Source organism: Vombatus ursinus, unplaced genomic scaffold (assembly GCF_900497805.2).
Source record: "Vombatus ursinus unplaced genomic scaffold, bare-nosed wombat genome assembly UNPS02003812.1, whole genome shotgun sequence".
Classification (NCBI taxonomy): Eukaryota; Metazoa; Chordata; class Mammalia; order Diprotodontia; family Vombatidae; genus Vombatus; species Vombatus ursinus.
Window position 1 is genome coordinate 240,249 of NW_020943590.1, and position 21,108 is coordinate 261,356.

Consider the following 21,108-nt stretch of genomic DNA (forward strand, 5'->3'; position numbering starts at 1 on the left):
ATGGTCATACAACCAGTCAAAGTCATGGGCAAGGTTTTAGCCCAAGCCTTACTTGATTTCCATTCTTTATCAGCACATACTAGCTTCATCAAGACAGTTAGGGTGCACAGTAGATAGATAGATACCCTGTGTCTGGACTCATGGAGTCCATATCTAGGCTTAGTGACTTAATAGCTATCTGACTCTAAACAAGTCACTTCTGTCTGCTTTAGTGTTCTCAACTGTAATTTTTTGTTTCATTTACTTATTTTTATTTCATTAGGCAATTGGAGTTAAGTGACTTGCCCAGGGTCACACAGCTAGTGTCAAGTGTTTGGTCTGAGGTCGAATTTGAACTCAGGTCCTCTTGACTGCAGGGCTGGTGCTCTATCCGCTGCACCACCTAGCTGCCCCTCTCAACTGTAAATGGACGTGATACCTACCTTTCGAGGTTGTTGTGAGGATCAAAAAAGATGATAAGTGTGAAGTGTTTAGCATAGTTCCTGGCTTAATAGTGGGTGATCAATAAATGCTTGTTTCCTTCCATACTTCCTCTTTGGGGGGGGGGATGGAGAAATCACTGTGGGAATGCTGAGATCACAAGTGGAACATGAAAGATAACTAGTGATGGTGATCTGTTCCATTTATTTGTCAGTGAATTTGGAGAGTAAAAAAGCCTTGGGGTGGGGGGAGGTGTGTTTAGTGATGGTGGGTTGGGGTAGAGAGAGAAAGTGGATAGAGACATGGAGGGGGATTCAACAGTTATGATAGTAAAGAGAGAGAATGGATGAATGACTGTGTTATCTACCAGGGCAAGTGTGAAAAGTGTGAAGCTTGGACACCCTAGCTGAGTATTGGAATTGGGCAAGAGAAGGTATACATGGTTATCAAGGCTTTAAGTTCATTGCCAGTGTTGCCCCTCCAGCCTCTTGGACTCCTGTGAAGTGCATCATCAGAGAGACCTAGGATGGAAGCAGGATACAGAGACAAGGTATTGTGTAGCAGTAAATTTGTAGGTTCTGCCAATTTTTATATTTGTTACACATTATAACATTTGTTACAACTGAGTGAACACACACATACACAAAACATACATACATATATACATACATACATATTTACTCCCTCCCAGACTCAAGTTCTATTTCTTCAGTGTCCTCTTATGAAGAAATACAATAATAATACATTGCATTTCCAAGGAAATACAGCCTTATGACAGAATTGTGACACCCTCCACCAATGAAACACAAGCTTTTCCCCTCTCTTTTTTCCTTTTTCATTACCTCCCAAACTCAAGTTCTTTTCCTTCATTTTCCTTTCCTTCCCTTCCTTTCCCTTAAGATTACAAACTTTGATTGGTTTACATCTATTACCTCCTCAATATTATTCTCCTTCTAAACTGCCCCCCCACCACTTATTTCCCCTATCAATTTTGTTGAATTTCTACAGCAACCTTCTCATTTCCTTCTTTAAACCTTCAGATAAGAACCAGTTTACCCCAGATCCTTTGTATTATTTTATTTCCTCTATCCCATTTGAATACATTACATTTCTGAAGAGACAACTAGTTTCTTCTCACCCTATAAGAACATTAAAACTACGTCATAATACAGGTCCTTCCAACGGTGAAGACATTTACTTTCCGAGGATTCTTTAGAATCTCATGTTTGTATTTCAGATCTCCTACTCACTTCTGGTCTTTTCATCAGAAATACTTGAAAATACTCTATTCTATTAAATATCACCCTCCCCACACCACCACCACCTTAATGTACTCTAATATAGTAAGGTACAGGAGTACAGGGTAAATTATTGTTCATTCTGTGGGGTCCATAACTGCCCAAACTACAACAAAAGAAACTGAGACAGAGTTCTGATCCAATGGTATTTATTAAAGGCTCCATGGCCCCCTCTAATGAAGTGGACCTCAGATCATCATCATGATCTGAAATGTTCCTGTCCTCTAAGGCCTTAGTTTTATAGGACTTGATACCCAGACAATATAGATGAGGCAAACTAAAACTACAAAATCTCATTGACTGATAGATCTTGCCCTTGACCCTCCAGAATCCCACTGATTGACAGACAGGCTAATGAGCAGACCTTGATGGATTTATCTTGATCTTCAGGAGGTCCCATGAGCAGACCCATGGTGTGGGCTGATAAATTGATGTAGAAACATGTATATGGGCTGATGAACCAGTAGAAATGCAGGCCACAGGATGGCAACCAGGGTCACTTGTTGGCCCAATGCTCATGGCCATCTCCCCACGTTGGGCAATAGAAGGGTGACAAGGAATGTAGGGACAACAAAAATAGCTGGGAGACTTTCCATGCAGTTGAGTCACCTCTGTCATGCTGGTCTTGGTCAACATAACAAGGGAAAACAAGGGTGGAGATCCTCTAGTTAGCTTCATATGATTAAGCAAGTGAATTTAATCTACAGTTCACCACTTTGGGACTTAAGATACAGAACTTATAATCACTACCCTTATGGAGTCATATCAAACTGATTCATACTGATTAGAATAAGATAGGGAATCAATCAATCATCTCTCACAATTCTAAGTCTTTTTAATTTGTCTTTTGGAATACTATATTACAGGATCTCCTCTCATTTGTTAGAAGTTACTAGGCTTCATGTGATTCTAATGGTGGTCCCTTGCTACTTGAACTGCAGTTTATTTTCTTTGATATGGGAACTCTGGAGTTTGGTTATAGTGTTCTGGGGACTTTTTCTTTTAAGATTTCTTTAAGGTAATCATTGCATTACTTCTATAACCAATTTGTCCTCTGGTTCTAATAGATCTGGAGAGTTTTAAACTATTATTTCTTAAAATATCATATGCAGGTTTTTTTTTAAATCGTGGTTTGCAGAGAGTCCAGTGATTCTTAAATTATCTCTTCGTGACCTGTTTTTTTCTTCAAATCAGTTGTTTTTAGTATCAGATACTTTATATTTTCCTATCTATTCATTACACATAAATATATTTTAGGGAGTACGCTATTTGGACAAGTACTTCTGAGTTATTTATTTTCCTTCCAATTCTTTTCTCATCAGCTCTTACATCTTGAGTGATTTCTTCTAAGATTTTGTGTAATATTGCACAAAGTTAGTGCTTAACAATGCTTCATTCATTTATTCTTGAGTGGGGGGCAGGGTGATATAGTCAGACTTGTATACTTTTTATCCCAATAATGATAACCCTGAATTAGTATGAAAAAGTTAAATTATGATATGTGTATTCTTTTCAAAAAGGTAAGTATGTATTTTCCAAAAGAGTTGTATTAAACAGTTGTTGAGTTGAACTGTGTCATTGTGGAGTATACATGTATTAAGATTATGCATGATACTTTTTATTAATTTATTTTGATTTATGAACAATCACTTCCATATGCTTTTGAGTTTAAAATTTTTTCTCCCCCTTCCCTCCACCTCCCTCCCCAAGATGGTGCACAATCTGATATAGGCTATTCATTTACATTCATATTAAACATATTTTCACATTAGTGATGTTGTAAGTAAGAATTAGAACCAATGGGAGGAACCACTAGGAAGAGGAAACAAAACTCAACAGAAGAAAAAAAAATAGCAAATAATATGCTTTGATCTGCATTCAAATTCCGTAGTTGGATAGCATTTTGGATGTGGATAGCATTTTCCATCATGAGACCTTTGGAGATGTCTTAGATCCTTGCATTGCTGGGAAGGGTTAAATTTGTCAACATTAGTCATCCCATAACATGGCTATTATTGTGTACAACGTTCTCTTGGTTCTTCTCACTTTACTCAGCATCAGACCGTACAAGTCTTTCCAGGTTTTTCTGAAGTCAGTCTGTTCATCATTTCTTAGAGCACAATAGTATTCCATTATATTCATATACCACAACTTGTTCAGTCATTCCCCAATTGATGGGCACCCTCTCAATTTCCAATTCTTTGCCACCACACAAAGAGCTGCTATAAATATTTTTGTACATGTGGGTCCTTTTCCAATTTGTATGATCTCTTTGGGATATAGCCCTAGAAGTGCTATTGCTGGGTCAAAGGGTTATGCACATTTTTGGAGCCCTTTGGACATAGTCCCAAATTGCTCTCCAATATGGTTGGATCATTTCACAACTCCACCAATAATGCATTAGTGTTCCAATTTTCCCACATCTTCTCCAACAATTATCATTTTCTTGTTTTGTCATCTTGCCCAATCGGATGATACTTTCTTAATATATGTTTAAAAACTGGCACAGAGATAAGAAGATATAGTAATGAGGGACTTTATTGATTCTGGCATCTGTTGGCTGTCTTGTTACATTATTAAGTAAAGCATATGATAATTTCATGTTGCCAATTTCATGCGTCAGAAGGTTTAGATAATAAAGAAGGGGAAGAGAGAAATTAATTCTTATTAATTAGTGTTCCTAATGATAAACCTAAGACATTATAGAATGTTCTTGAAGGAAAGACATATTCAATTCTGATCAGTAATTTATATAAAGAAAAGTAAGATAGGGACAGCTAGGTGGCACAGTGGATAGAGCTCTGGCCCTGGAGTAAAGAGGACCTGAGTTCAAATCTAGCCTTAGACACACACACACTAGCTGTATGACTCTGGGTAAGTCACTTAACCCCAACTGCCTCAGGAAAATGAAAAAAAAAAAGAAAGGTAAGATGGTGTAGTAATTCCCTTAAGAAAAAAATTTCAACATGCATTGAAACAACCAAAAAAAGAAAAGATTTATCTTTAACTATAACTATTTTCTCCAAGACCTGTGATTTCAGTAGTGTAGGGTAAGGAAATCCTTTCTACTACTACAGCTGAGCAACTTTTCAGCACGTTATAATCTTAGAAAGTGGCATGGGATTCTGAGAGTCTAAGTGACTATCCCAGGGCAATACAGTCATTATTATATGTCATAGTCAGGACATTAACTCTGATCTTCCTAACCCTGAGACTGGCTCTTTAGAAATCAGTTAATCATGACAAACCATTTCTCAAACCAAAGTGCTTTTCTTCCCCCAAATGTTACTGAGTTATTCAGTCCAGTTCTCTATACAACAATAACACGTACTGACTGCCTACTTTTGTGTTTTACAGATGGCTAAGATATGATCCTTCCACTATGGATTGGGCAAATGACACTTTCCCAAAGGAGTTCATTCTACTGGGTTTCTCAAGCTGGCCTTGGTTACAGCTTCCCCTCTTTGGAATTTTGCTGGTCTCCTATACACTGACCATCTTTGGCAATGTGGCCATCATCCTGGTGTCCTACTTAGACCCCAAACTGCACACACCCATGTATTTCTTTCTGACCAATCTATCACTCTTAGATCTTTGCTATACCACCAGCACAGTTCCCCAAATGCTGAGAAATATTTGTAGTAAAGTGAAAAGCATTACCTATGGTGGTTGTGTTGCACAACTCATCATCTTTTTAGCTTTGGGTTCTACTGAGTGTCTCTTGCTGGCTATCATGTCCTTTGACCGATTTGTAGCTATTTGTCGGCCTCTCCATTATCAAGTGATCATGCACCAGTGGTTATGTCTCAAACTGGCAGCTGCATGCTGGCTTAGTGGTTTCAGCAACTCTGTGCTGCAGTCAACTTGGACTCTTCTCATGCCACGATGTGGTCACTACAAGGTGGACCACTTCTTTTGTGAGGTACCTGCCCTTCTCAAGTTGTCTTGTGTTGACATAACAGCCAATGAGTCTGAACTGTTATTCTTCTCTGTCCTCATCTTACTTATTCCCCTGTCACTGATCCTCATTTCCTATGGCTTCATTGCCCAGGCAGTATTGAAGATGCGCTCAGCTGAAGGGAGGAAGAAGGCATTTGGGACATGTGGATCCCACCTAGTGGTGGTGTTGCTCTTTTATGGGGCAGCCATTTACATGTATTTCCTACCACCTTCATCCACTTCTGAGATTTGGGGGAAGATAGTTTCCCTATTTTATGGAATCATCACACCTATGTTGAATCCCCTCATCTATACCCTAAGAAACAAGGACATGAAGGAGGCCTTCAAGGGCCTCATAAAAAGAATATTTTTGATTAAAATGTGAGGAATATACTCTAGAAGTGAGCATTACTTGTTCAGATCTCAAAGATTGTACCAACTCCTGGTCTGATTTCCTCGTCCTTCTATTCTCCAATGCTTGTGATATAAGAGCATTTTTCAACCAACATGTCCATGTTTTTATCCTATTCAAGATCCTATAGGGCTCTAAAAATGTGCATGTAATAATCCATTACGAATTTTTTTTCCTGCTCTTTGAGGTTATGAGCTGAATTTTTATTCAATTTTTAAGCCAATAGTTATTTATTAAGCTCCTTTTATGTGTCAAATATTCTGTTAAGCACTAAGGACATAAAGACAAAAATATTACAGCTCCTGACCTCAATGAACTTATATTCTTTTTTTTTAAATTTTTTTAAATTTTTTTAGGCAATTGGGGTTAAGTGACTTGCCCTGTGCTGTAGTTGGCAATTATTAACCTTAAGGAATGTCTATTACCAACATAGATAAAAGTGATGGGGCAAATAAAAGGGCAGCGATAGCTGTGGGAAGGAAAAAAATGGATAAACTTTGACTGGCATAGCAATATATTTTTGCATGTGGTCCAGATCAAGGTAGCCACAATGCAGAAACAGATTTGATGCAGAAAAATCTCTCAGAGATAGAATAGTGGTCAAAACGCTTCTTGGAAAGAAAAAACAACCAAAGGAATGGAGGCCATGACAGTCTGATACAAGCCCATAAACAACAGAATGAAGTCAGGGAAAGAGAAATATCCTTTGCTATAACTGTGAACTAGAAGATCATATAACTGATGCCTATACTGGAGACAAAAATCCAAAGCAAGGTGTGGGGGAAGTTGACTTCCAAGTACCAAATCAAGGTGGGGCTTGGGGGCAGAGAGGAGTTGATCCTAATTTCCCTGTTACTGTTGAAGGTACTACCATCATCACAATTACTTAGGCTCTAAATCTGGGAGTCATCTTCAACTTGTAACTCTTGCACTCTAGTCCCCATGTCCAATAAGTCACCAATTCTGTTCTATTTTACTTTTGTAGCACCTCTTGTGTATTCCACCTTCTTCTTATACTACAATAATTATGGTCCAGGCCCTAATCATCTAATAACATGGCTATTGAAATTGCCTGCTGATTTGTCTTTTTGCCTCAAGTTTCTTCCTCATCCTGAGACTGCTATCCTAATGCTGAAGAATGTCACTTTGTAAATAGTAAATGGAAATACAAAGTTTTGCTAATGATCCAGACTGATCCAACAAGTTTTCAGACTGACTGAGGGCATGTGACCTCCTGTCTCCTCACTAGGCTTCTGGAATCCCAAAGGGCCACAACAATACCAGAAATACAGTAACCTCTTGGCCAAAGAATACACCACCTCCCATTTATAACAGTCCTAAAGCAGATTTCTGGATGCCTCATAGGACATAGCAACTGGGCAGATTGGGAAGTTGTGAACTGTGTAGAACAGTGACAGGTCAATCATGAACCTTCTAATTACCTTCTTTCATCAGTATAATTCTTTCAGCAGTTACTTTATCTGGAATTATTAGCAAATGCTTAGTATTTTCCCACCTCTTCCTCTCTTAATCTCCCATCCTTGAGATATAGAACTTTGGCTGCCAAACAATAATCCCCTCTCCCTGAACCCCACTGTCCATGCCTTCATTACTATGAACTCAAACTTTCCCTCCCAATGTCCCACTGTAAAGCTTCCCATCCTTTACTGTACCCATTAGAACACTTGCCCGATAATTAAAAATAAAAAGTTTCTCTCTTTTATCACTTCTGTTCTTTCCATCTTCTGACATTCTGTACAGGTGGTTTTCCATAGTACCAAATTTCACTGCATAATTGTCACATATTTTACACCAATTTTTGCAAAAAAGTGGAGTATGACCATTATGAAAAGCTTTAAAAACCATGCCAACATTACTTAAAAATAATTTGTTACTAAACTGTCTTTGGTGTGAGGTTGGGATGCACAGAATACTTGTGAATATACATTAAAATTGGGAAGATTCAAGTCTTACCGTGTCATGTGACTTACTCACGGCAGTTTCACTTACCTGCCAGCTCCCCTTACATCTACAGCTCTTTATGGATTTGAGTGACAATATCATTAGTACTGTAGCACTCTAAACAAATCATGTAAATTGGTTTTCAGAAATATACTGATAATGTGCATATCCTGAGAATTCTAGTCTCGTGGCTCACAATGCACAAAAGCCAAGTGCATATCCATATGCCACTGGTGAATATATAGCTGCTCTGTTTACCTTTTAAGCAGCATGATGAACAGAATTATAACATGTGACAATTATGTGATGAAAAGTAATAAACAATTTTTGGACTGAAAAAAGTAGGGTGTGATGATTATGTTGTGGCCATGATGATGCAGTGAAATACTTTGCATTCCTGGCTACCGTTTCCATCACTGGTTGCACTTTCACTCATACTCTTGACACATTACTCACTAAGGTGGGGGAGGGGCGTTTAAATATTCTTTGCATCTTATTACCGCTTTCAGACTCAGCAGAAAAGTGATCTTATCATCCATTATAGAAATGAAAGAAGAGATAGTGGCATGTGATGTCAAAGAGAGTGAAATTAGAGGGGCAGAAGAGAGAGTTTGGGGTGAATGCTTTCCATGTTGTTGGTGAAGAATGATTCAAAGTTCACAGCTGAGAAGGTGAGGGAAGGGAGAGTTGAGAACAGATAAAAAAAGTTTGAAATGTACTCTGTGTTGAGTGAGACAAAGGAAAAATTAAGAAGGAACAGAAGGATTGACAATGCAATAAAGGGAAATGTGAAATTAGTTAACAAAAATTTGTCACCTCAGTTTTGAGATTTCCTCTAATTCCCTTCAGTAACATCTGAATACAGAAACTTTATGTGATTATTTGTGATGTGCAGCTTGAAATTCCTGGGGGGGTGGGAATTAAAAGCTGAATACCTAGGATAGTTCCTTAAGTGGAAAAAATCAAAGATATGTAAAAGAACCAGGGAGTTAAGAATTGATGCAGCTCTTTGAAGAAATAGAGGAACAGGTTATAGGTAGCTAGGAATCTTCACCATGTCTTAAAACAGGTGAGTTTATTGACAATAATGGGCTATCTCTTTTGAAGTGCTGACAGTAGATCTGCCTTAAATAAATTGAGGTTTAAATGTTTCCTTTAGCAATTATAGATCTAGATTTGATTTGATTTGGTCTGAAATCTGTCCTGAAGGAAATCAGAATGTCTCCAATTCATGGGCATCCCTTCAAATTCTAATTCTTTGACACCACAAAAAGAGCTACTATAAATATTTTTGTACATGTGGGTCCTTTTACATTTTTTAATGATCTCTTTGGGACACAGACCTAGTAATGGTATTGCTGGATCAAAGGGTATGCACAGTTTTATAGCCCTTTAAGCATAGTTCCACATTGCTCTCCACAATGGTTGGATCAGTTCACAACTCCACCAATAGTGCATTAATGTTCCAATTTTCTCACGTCTTCTCCAACATTTATCATTTTTCTTTTTTGTCATTATTTTTATTATATATTGCCATATATTTTATATATATATAATATATATTATATAATCTGATAGGTGTGAGATGGTACATCAGTGTTGTTTTAATTTGCATTTCTCTAATCAATAATCAATAGTGATTTAAAGTATTTTTTCATATGACTATAAATAGCTTTAATTTCTTCATCTGAAAACTGCCTGTTCATATCCTTTGACCATTTCTCAATTGGTCTTGTATTCTTATAGAGTATTGTATTGAGACTTGTATTAAGACTTGTATTCTTATCAACTTGATTCAGTTCTCTATATATTTGAGAAATGAGGCCTTTATCAGAGACACTGCTAGTAAAAAAAAAATTATTTCCCAGCTTTCTGCTTTCCTTCTAATCTTGGTTATATTGGTTTTGTTTGTACAAAACCTTTTTAATTTAATGTAATCAAAATTATCTATTTTGCCTTTCATACCATTCTCTATTTCTTGTTTGGTCATAAATTTTTCCCTTCTCCATAGATCTGACAGGTAAACTATTCCTCTCCTAATTTGCTTATGGAATCACCTTTATGTCTAAATTATGTACTCATTTTGACTTTATCTTCAGATACAGTATAATATACTTGTCTATGCCTATTTTCTGCCATACTATTTGCCCAGTTTTCCCAGCAATTTTTGTCAAATACTGAGTTCTTATCCCAGAAGCTGGAGTCTTTGGGTTTATCAAACAGTAGATTACTAAAGTCATTGACTTTTGTGTCTTGGGTACCTAACCTATTCCACTGATCCACCACTCAGTTTCTTAGCCAGTACCAAATACTTTTGATGATTGCTCCTTTATAATACAGTTTTAGATCTGGTATGGCTAAGCCATGTTCATTTGCATTTTTTCATTAATTTCCTTGATATTCTTGATCTTTTGTTTTTCCAGATAAATTTTATTATTTTTTCTAGCTCTATAAAATAATTTTTGGTACTTTGACTGATATGGCACTAAATAAATAAATTAATTTAGGTAGAATTGTCATTTTTCTTATATTAGCTCAGCTTACCTGTGAGCAACTGATATTTTCCCAGTTATTTAGACCTGACTTTATTCATGTGAAAAGTGTTTTGTAATTGTGTTCACATAGTTCCTGGGTTTGTGTTGGCAGGTAGACAACCAAATATTTTATATTGTCTACAGTTATTTAAATGGAATTTCCCTTTCTATCTCTTGCTTCTGGGCCTTTATTAGAATATATAAAGAAAAGCCAAAGATTTATGTGGGGTTTTATTATGTCCTGCAACTTTGCCAAAGACATTAATTGTTTCACATAGTTTTTTAATTGATTATCTAGGATTCTCTAAGTATACCATCATATCATTTTTAGTCTATCTTTCTGTGACCCTTTCTTACATATGATGTTTATCGCATCATGATCTGAAAAAGATGCATTTAATATTTCTGCCTTTCTGCATTGGATTGTGAAGTTTTTATGCCCTAGTATACGGTCAATTTTTGTTTGTGTGCCATGTACCACAAAGAAAAGAGTATATTCCTTTCTATCCCCATTTAATTTTCTCCAGAGGTCTATCATACCTATCTTTTCTAAAATTCTATTCACCTCAACTTCATCCTTGTTTATTTTGTGGTTAGTTTTATCTAGTTCAGAGAGGGGAAGGTTGAGGTACCCCACTAGTATAGTTTTGCTGCCTATTTCTTCTTCTAGCTCTCTGAACTTCTCCTCTAAGAATCTGGATGTTATACCATTTGGTGAATTATGTTTAGTAATGATATTACTTCATTGTCTATGGTGCCTTCTAGCAGGATGTAGTTTCCTTCCTTATCTCTTTTGATAAGATCTATTTTTGCTTTTTCTTTGTCTGAGATCAGGATTGCTACCCTTGCTTTTTCTTTTCAGCTGAAGCACTATATATTATGCTCTAGCCTTTTACCTCTACCCTGCATGTATCTCTCTGCTTCAAATGTGTTCCTAGTAAGCAACAGTAGGATTATGGGTTTTTTTATTTTTCTTATTTTTTTTAATGTTTATTTTTAATTTTCAACATTCACATCTGCAAGATTTTGAATTCCAAATTTTCTCCCCATCTCATCCCTCCCCCCACCCCAAGATGGCATGCATTCTGTATACCCCTTCCCCTAATCTGCCCTCCCTTCTATCTGTCCCCCTCTTCTCTTATCCCCTTCCCCTTCTATTTTCCTGTAGGGCAGGATAGATTTCTACACCCCATTTCCTGTATTTCTTATTTCCCAGTTGCATGTGAAAACAATTTTTTTAACATGTGTTTTTAAAACTTTGGGTTACAAATTCTCTCCCTTCCTCCCTCCCCACCCACCCTCATTGAAAAGGCAAGCAACTCAATACAGGCTATACATGTGTAGTCATGCAAAACAGTTCCATAGTAGTCAGGCTGTGGCAAACTAAGTATATTTCCCTTCATCCTATCCCACCTCCCATTTATTCTATTCTCTCTTTTGACCTTGTCTCTCTTTAGAAGTGTTTGCTTTTGATTACCCCCTCCCCTATTCTGCCCTCCCCTCTATCATCTCCAGGCTTTCTTGTCCCTTACCCCTCCCCCATTTTCCCATAGGGTATGATAGCTTTCTAAACCCAATTGACCGTGTGTTATTCCCTCCTTAAGCCAAATCCAATGAGAATAAGATTCACTCATTCCCTCTCACCTTCCCCTGTTTCCCCTCCACTGTAAAAGCCTTTTCTTGTCTGTTTCATGTGAGATAATTTACCCCTTCTACCGCTCACTTTCTCCTTCTTCCAGTATAGTCCTTTCTTACCCCTTAATTTTATTTTGCAGATATCACCCTTTCATCTTCAACTAACCCTGTGCCATCCATCTATCCATCTATCTATCTATCTATCTATCTATCTATCTATCTATCTATCTATCTATCTATCTATCTATTTATCTGTCTGTCTATACATACATACATACATACAATTTTTTTTCCATGCCACTACCCTAATACTGACAAAGGACTCATGAGTTACAAATATCATCTTTCCTTGCAGGAATGTAAACAGTTCAAACTTAATATGTCTCTTATGATTTCTCTTTTCCTGTTTACCTCTTAATGTTTCACTTCAGTCTTGTACTAGAAAGTCAAATTTTCTATTCAGCTCTGGTCTTTTCATCAAGAATGCTTGAAAGTTCCCTATTTCATTGAATGACCATATTTTCCTTGAAGGATTATACTCAGTTTTGCTGGGTAGGTGATTCTTGTTTGTAATCCTATCTCCCTTACCCTCCGGAATATTATATTCCATGACCTCCAGTCCCTTTATGTAGAAACTGCTAAATTTCATATTATCTTGATTGTGTTTCCACAATACTTGAATTGTTTCTTTCTGGTTGCTTGTAATATTTTCTCCTTGATCTGGGAATTCTGGAATTTGGCTAGAATATTCCTAGGAGTTTTCCTTTGGAGATCTCTTTCAGGAGGTGATTGATTGATTCTTTCAATTTCTATTTTGCCCTCTGGTTCTAAAATATCAGGGCAGTTTTCCTTGACAATTTCTTGAAAGATGATGTCTAGGCTCTTTTTTGAGCATGGCTTTCAGAGAGTCCACTAATTTTTAAATTCTCTCTCTTGGATCTATTTTCCAGGTCAATTTTTTCCCCAATGAGATATTTCACATTGTTTTCCATTTTTTCATTCTTTTGGATTTGTTTTACAGTGTCTTGATTTCTCATAAAGTCTCTAGCTTCCAATTGGTCCATTCTAATTTTTTTTAATTTCGTGAGGCAATTGGGGTTAAGTGACTTGCCCAAAGTCACACAGCTGGTACGTGTCAAGTATTTGTCTGAGGCCGGATTTGAACTCAGGTCCTCCTGACTTCAGGGCTGGTGCTTTATCCACTGTGCCACCTAGCTGCCCCCCATTCTAATTTTTAAGGAAGTATTTTCTTCAGTCAGTTTTTGGACTTCCTTTTCCATTTGTCCAATTTTGCTTTTTAGGGCACTCCTCTTCTCATTGGTTTTTTGGACCTCTTTCGCCATTTGGGTTAGGCTATTTTTTAAGGTATTATTTTCTTCAGTAATTTTTTGGGTCTCCTTTAGCAAGCTGTTGACTTGTTTTTCATGATTTTCTTGCATTACTCTCATTTCTCTAACCAGTTTTTCCTCTACTTCTCTTACTTGTTTCTCAAACTCCTTTTTGAACTCTTCCATGGCCTGGGACAGATTCATATTTTTCTTGGAGGCTTTGGATGTAGGAGCTCTGACTTTGTTGTCTTCTTCTGGTTGTATGCTTTGATCTTCATTACCAAAGAAAGATTCTATGGTCTGACTTTTTTTGGACCTTTGTTTATTCATGATCCCAGCTAACTACTTGAGTTTTAAATTCTTTGTTAAGGCAGGGATCTATTTCCAGTGTGGAGAATGTACTGTCCCAAGCTTTGGGGGTTTTGTGAAGCTGTTTTCAGAGATACTTCTAGAGACCTGTAAATTTTCCGTTCTTTCAAGGTGCTATGATAAGGGGCAAGGCATTTACTCCTTTCCTGGCCTGTGCTCTGCTCTATGAGTGACCACAAGCACTTTTTTCTGCCTTGGAACTGTGAGGAGGATTTTCTGTCCACTCACATTACAAGCTCCACTACACCAGTGCTCCTCCTTGGCCCAGGACTGCCACCCAGAACTGTGACCCACATACAAGCATGGGTAAAGCAAGAGAATCCTGCCTCAGCACCAGTAAAGAGATCATTGCAATCTCCCTCTGATCAGCTACTCAATTCCCCCTTAGTCTGTGGGCCAAAAGCTCTGGAAGCAGCCACTGCCCCGAGGCCAAGCTCGGGACCTGGGTCTGGGACTCTGCATTTCTCTCTCACCTGTGCAGACACAGACTTTTCCCACTGATTGTCCAAGTTGTCTTTGGTGTTCATGGGTTGAGAAGTGTCAGGATTATGGTTTTTAATCCACTCTGTTATCCACTTCATTTTATGAGAGAGTTCATCCCTTTCACATTCACAGTTATGATTATTACCTGTATCTTTGTCTCCACCCTTCCCATTTATACTTTTCTCTTTCCTTTCACCCTTTCCTTCCTCACAAGTATTTTGCTTATGACCACCACTTCCTTCAATCTTCCCTTCCTTCTAGCAGCCCCCCTCACTTTTCTTTCCCCTTTCCCCTACTACTTCTGGACTCACTTTTATCCATCTCCCTTCTTTTTCTTTCCCCTTTCTCCTTGTACTTCCCTTTGGGGTAAGATAGATTTCTATTCTCAATTGAATATGTATGTTATTCCCTCTTTTAGTCAAATCCAATGAGAATAAGGTTCAAACAATACTCACCCCTTCTCTCCTTTCCCTCTACTGCAATAGGTCTTTTGTACCTCTTTATGTGATGTAATTTACCCTATTCTGCCTCCCTCTTTCATCTTTTCCCTGTACAATCCTCTTTTTTCACCCCTTAATTAATTTTTTGTATCATCACATCAAAGTCAACTCATACTCACACCCTCTTTCTATGTGTATCCCTTCTAATTGCAGTAGTAAAGACACAGTTCTCAGCAGTTATAATTATCATCTTCCCATGTGGGGATGTAAACAGTTTAACCCTATTGAATAACATGTTGTTGTTTTTTTTTTCTTTCCTGTTCACCTTTTTATGCTTCTCTTGAGTCTTGTAATTGAAGATCAAATTTTCTGTCCAGCTCTATTCTTTTCATCAGGAATGGTTGAGAGTCCCCAATTTCATTGAATTTTCATCTTTTCCACTAAAAGATTACACTCAATTTTGCTGGGCAGTTGATTCTTGCTTGTAATCCAAGCTCCTTCACCTTCCAGAATATCGTATTCCAATTGCTCTGATACTTTAATGTAGAAGCTGCTAAGTCCTATGTTATCCTGACTTGGGATCCATTATATTTAAATTGTTTCCTTCTGGCTGCTTGCAGTATTTCCTCCTTGACCTGAAAATTCTAGAATTTGGTTACAATATTTCTTAGAGTTTTCATTTTAGGATCTCTTTAGGAGGTGATTGGTGAATTCTTTCTATGACTATTTTACCCTCTAGTTCTAGGATATCTGGGAAGTCTTCTTTGATAATTTCTTGAAAGATGCTGTCCAAGCTCTTTTTTTTTTATCATGACTTTCAGGTTTTCCAATTATTCTTAAATAGTCACTCCTGGATCTATTTTCCAAATTAGCTATTTTTCCAATGAGATATTTTACATTTTCTTCTAATTTTTCATTCTTTTGATTCTTGATGTCTCATAGAGTCATTAGCTTCCATTTGCCCAATTCTAATCTTTAAGGACTTGTTTTCTTCAGTTAGCTTTTGTACTTCCTTTTCCATTGGGTCAATTCTACTTTTTAAGGAGTTGGTTTCTTCAGTGGATTTTTTTTTTTCCTTTTGGCACCTGGAAGACTCCTGTTCATTTGGATTGCTTTGAAGTATAGAGAGGTTTGGTTGCTGGAAGATGCCTGTCAACCTGAGATTGTGCTGATATATGGGGAGGTTTGGCTGCTGGATGACTCCTTCCCACTGGCATGTGTGATGGTTTTCCCAGTTGGAGGATACAGGTTTTCCTGGGTTTGTCAAAGCATGCAGGGGGGCCTGGTGTTGTTGATTGCCTGCTCCACCATCCTGGGGCTCAGGATCTCCCTCTGATTTGCTGAGGTGGGCCTTGCTGGGATGTCTCCCATCCTGTACTGCTCCCCTTCCACCAGAGTGAGAGGGACCTTTCCTGTTAATCCTCCAAGCTTACCAGTCTAAAAGACTGCTGCACCCCATCTTTCTGCTAACTCTACTGTTCCAGGATTTTTCCTGGGGCAATATTTTTTGGGTTTTTAGAGGTCAATAAAGGAGAATGAGAGCAACTTACTGCTTATTCCACCCTCTTGGATCCCACAAGTAGAGTCCTGATTCTTATTTTGAGATAACTGATTGTGATGAAATCCTTTCCATTAACAGAGAACAGAAAATAGTTCTGATATTAACCTCACTAAATAATAGAATAATATCCTAGTTTCACAAGTCTTTACAAAATTGCCCAAGTATCCCCATACCATTGTGAGAAAATAAAGGATCTTATCTTACACAAGAACATGTAACTAGTCAGGAGCAGATGACAAAAGTATATGCCTATCCACTTAGTTGTTCAGAATATAGGAAGGAATAAAATTGTAGGCTAAAAAGCTCAAATCTTATACCTGCACCTAATTATAGTGATTGAGATGGTCACTGGCTTTGTGTGCTTAGACCTGCAATGCTGGCAGTTGGAGGCTGTAGGATTCGGACAGCTTACCTGGTGTTGGGCTGGAATCAGCAATACTGGAACTTTAGGGGTAAGATTGGGTAGAGTGGTTCCTGAAGATTTCCTGCTCACCCAGGCCTTTCCTTCCTTTTGTTTCCCTCAGTTCCATTTAGATGGATGTTGCAGGATTTTTATCTGTCTAGGGCCCCTTGGAGCATTACTTCCTTTAGTTTTGCTGAGGCACTGGGACAACCTGCTGCTGTAGAATGCCGAAACCCTTGGTGGTTTTCAGATCTGGTTTCCACTGGTTACCCTGCCCTCACTGAGGCACTACTCCACCACCTGGGTTTCAGGATCTCCTCCTGGTAGGCTGAGGTGGGGCTTTCTGCTAACTTGCTGGGACACCTCCTGTTCTGTACTGCTCCCCTTCCCCCAGGGCAAGAAGGGCCTTTCCCATTAATCCCTCAAGCTACCTGGGCTACTGGGCTGCTCTACCCTATCTTTCTTCTGGTTCAGCTGTTCCAGGGTTTTTCCTGGGGTGATATTTTCTAGGCTTTCAGATGTTACTCTAAAAACCTATTATTGTGTTTATACTGATCACCTAACATCATTGTAAAAATGTGCCATGAAAAGAGAATCAGGGTTATAATTATAGTAAGGGAATGTTTCCCTAACATCATGTAAATCCCAGACAAGAATCATATAGGTAGCATAGCCAGATTTAAAGTCAACAAGTTGAGATATTGCCTACATGTGAAACCACAAAGGGGAATATGAATTGATCTCAAGTCCAAAAAGCCTCCTTGGAAGAACTCAAAAAGGATTTTAAAAGTCAAATAAGAGAGGTAGAAGAAAAATTGGGAAATGAAATGAAAGGTATGCAAGAGAGTCAACAGCTTGGAAAAGGAAGGACAATAATTGACTGTAACAAACAAGTCTTTAAAAAATACAATTGGCCAAATGGAAAAAAGTACACTGGAGAAAACTACTCCTTAAAAAGTAGAATTGACGAAATGGAAAAGGAGGTACAAAAGCTAATCAAAGAAAACAATTAAAAATAAGAAATGCGCAAGTGGAAGTTAATGACCCTATGAGACATGAAGAATCAGTCAAACAAAATAAAAATGAAAAAAAAGAAGTAAACATAAAATACCTCATTGGAAAAACAACTAACCTGGAAAATAGATCCAGGAGAAATAATTTAGGAATTATTGGTCCACCTGAAAGTCATGATCAGAAAAAGAGCCTGGATAGTATCTTTCAAGAGATCATTCAAGGAAAACTGCCCTGAGGTCCTAGAACCAGAGAGTAAAATAGTAATTGAAAGAATCCACCAAACGCCTCTGGAAAGAGATCCCAAATAGATAATGCCAAGGAATATTGTAGCCAAATTTGAAAATTATCAGGTCAAGGAGAAAATACTTCAAGCAGCCACAAAGAAACAATTCAAATATTGCAGAACTACAGTCAGTATTACACAAGACCTTGCAGCTTCTATATTAAAAGATCAAAGGGCTTGGAATATGATATTCTGGAAGGCAAAGGAGCTTGGATTACAAGTAACCAAGAATCAACTACCCAGCAAAATTGAACATAATCTTTTATGGGTAGAGATGGACATTCAATGAAATACTGGACTTCGAAAGCTTCCTGATGAAAAGACCAGAGTTCAACAGAAAATTTGATCTTCAAAAATAAGATTCAAGAGAGGCATAAAAAGGTAAATAGGAAAGAAAAAAAACATGTTATTCAATAAGAGCGAGCTGTTTACACAAAGATACTTGTAACTCTTGAGAACTGTATCTTTGTTATGACATTTAGAAGGGGTATTTTATATATATATATATATATATATGATAATATAATAGAGTATAATAGAGGGAGTGGGTATAAGTTGATTTTGATGTGATGATTAAAAATCAAATTAAGTGGTGAAAAGGAATTGTGATGGGAGAAGAGGAAAGGAGGAGGCAACAAAGGTAAATTACATCACATGAAGAGGCACAAAAATGTATTACAGTAAGGGGAAAGAAGGGAGGGAGATGAGCATTGTTTGAACCTTACTCTCATCAGATTTGGCTCAAAGAATGAATAACATACTCAGGTATAGAAATCTAATTTACCCTATAGGAAGTAGGAGGGGAAATGAGAAAGAAAAGGGAGTGGCTGGATAGAAGGAAGGGAAATAGTAAAGGAAGAGGGAAAGAAAAGGGAAGGGACTAATATAAGGTTGGGCAGACTGACTGAGATGGTGGTCAAAATAAAAACTCTAGTGAGGAGGGAAAGAGGGAAAGGTGAGAGAAAAGCATAAACAGGGTGGGGGGGGAAATAGGATTTAGATAAAGACACAGATACTAATCATAATTCTGAATGTGAATGGGATGAACTCTCCCATAAAATGGAAACAGATAGTAGAGTAGATTAAAAACCATAGTCCTCCAATATGTTGTTTACAAGAAACACATTTGAAGCAGAGGGATACACACAGAATAGAATGCTGAGGCACTAGAATCTCCTCCTGGTGTGCTAAAGTGGGTCTTTCCACTAGCTGGCTGGGTGACTCCCATTCTGTACTGCTCCCCTTCCCCCAGGGTAAGAGGGGCCTTTCCTGTTAATCCCTTTAGCTACCTGGGCTACTGCACTGCTACACTCCATCTTTCTTCTGGTTCAGCTGTTCCAGGGTTTTTTCTGGGGTGATATTTTCTGGGTTTTCAGTGGTTGATAGGGGAGGGTGAGAGCAACTACCTTTTTACTCCACCATCTTGGCTCCCAGAAGCAGAAGGGGATACACACAGAATAAAGGTAAAAGGGTGGAGCAGAATATATTATGCTTCAGCTGAAGTAAATAAAAAAAGCAGGGGGAACAATCCTGATCTCAGACAAAACAAGGGCAAAAATAAATCTAATTAAAAGAGATTAAGAAAGGAAACTACATCTTGCTAAAAGTTATAGCAAGGTGGAGCCAAGATGATCAAGTAAAGGCAGGGTCTCACCTTAAGTCTCCCCCAAACACCTCCAAATACCTTTTAAAATGACTTTAAAAAATCTAGAGCAGCAGAACCCACAAAAAGACAGAGTGAAACAAATTTCCAGCTCAAGACAACCTGGAAAGTTGACAGGATAGGTCTGTCACACCAGGCTGAAAGAGGAACATATTCCAGCACAGGCCACATCAGCACAGACTGGGCCCCAGCAAACCCAGAGCAGGCCTCAGGGTATTGAATCACTGGCAGCAGTGGCAGTTTTCAGACTTCTCAGCCTGCAAATTCCAAACACAACTAAGATCAGTTGGAAAGATCTATCAGACCTAAGTGAGAGCACAGTCCAGACCTGGACCCAACACAGCACCTGGCACCAACAAACCAGGAGCAGGCCTTGGGAGTGACTGAATCAACAGTGGCAGCAGTAGCGGCTGCTTCTGTAGTTGTCAGTCCACAGACATTAAGGAGATTGAGCAACTTATCAAAAGGAGATTACAGGGGTCTCTTTCCTAGCACTGAGGCAAGACTCTGTTGCTTTGCCCAAACTTGGATCTAGGTCTCAGTCCTGGGGCAAGGAGGAGCACTAGCATAGCAGAACTTGTGAGAGCAGTGGAGAAGGGACCTTTCTCATAGTTCCAGGGCAGAAAAGAGTGCTTGTGGTCATTCACAGAGCAGAGAACAGACCAGGAGAAAAGTGAACACCTCTTATATCATACCACCTTGAAAGAACTGAAAACTTACACATCCCTAGAAGTATCTCTGAAAATAGCTGCACAAAACCCCTGAAGCTTAGGACTGTCCACTCTCACACTGGAAGCAGAGCCTTATATATTTTTAAATTTATTTTTATTTTTAATTTTTTTAACATGTGTTTTTAAAATTTGGGTTACAAATTTTCTCCCTTCCTCCCCGCCCCCATCCTCATTGAAAAGGCAAGCATCTCAATACAGGTTATAGATGTGTAGTCATGCAAAATACTTCCATAGTAATCATGCTGTGAAAAATTAAGTATATTTCCCTTCATCCTATCCTACCCCCCATTTATTCTATTCTCTCTTTGGACCTTGTCCCTCCTCATAAGTGTTTGCTTCTGATTATCCCCTCCCCCAATTTTCTCTCCCCTCTATCAACCTCCTGCTCTTTTGTCCCCTTCCCCCCTTATTTTCCTGTAGGGTAAGATGAATTTCCATACCCCATTGTGTGTGTTATTCCCTCCTTCAGCCAAATCCTATGAAAATAAGATTCACTCATTCCCTCTCACCTTTCCCTGTTTCCCCTCCACTGTAAAAGCCATTTCTTGTTTGTTTCATGTGAGATAATTTACCCCATTCTACTTCTCCCTTTCTCCTTCTCCCAGTATACTCCTTTCTCACCCCTTAATTTTA

The 21,108-nt window shown here is 38.3% G+C and overlaps 1 protein-coding gene across 1 annotated transcript; it reads left to right on the plus strand.

Annotated features, from left to right (window-relative positions):
• The first annotated feature begins 5,100 nt into the window (after positions 1-5,100).
• Positions 5,101-6,042, plus strand: LOC114052882 (putative olfactory receptor 2B3). The gene has a single exon (XM_027875652.1). The coding sequence runs from the start codon at positions 5,101-5,103 to the stop codon at positions 6,040-6,042; it is 942 nt and encodes a 313-aa protein (XP_027731453.1).
• Positions 6,043-21,108: the final 15,066 nt, after the last annotated feature.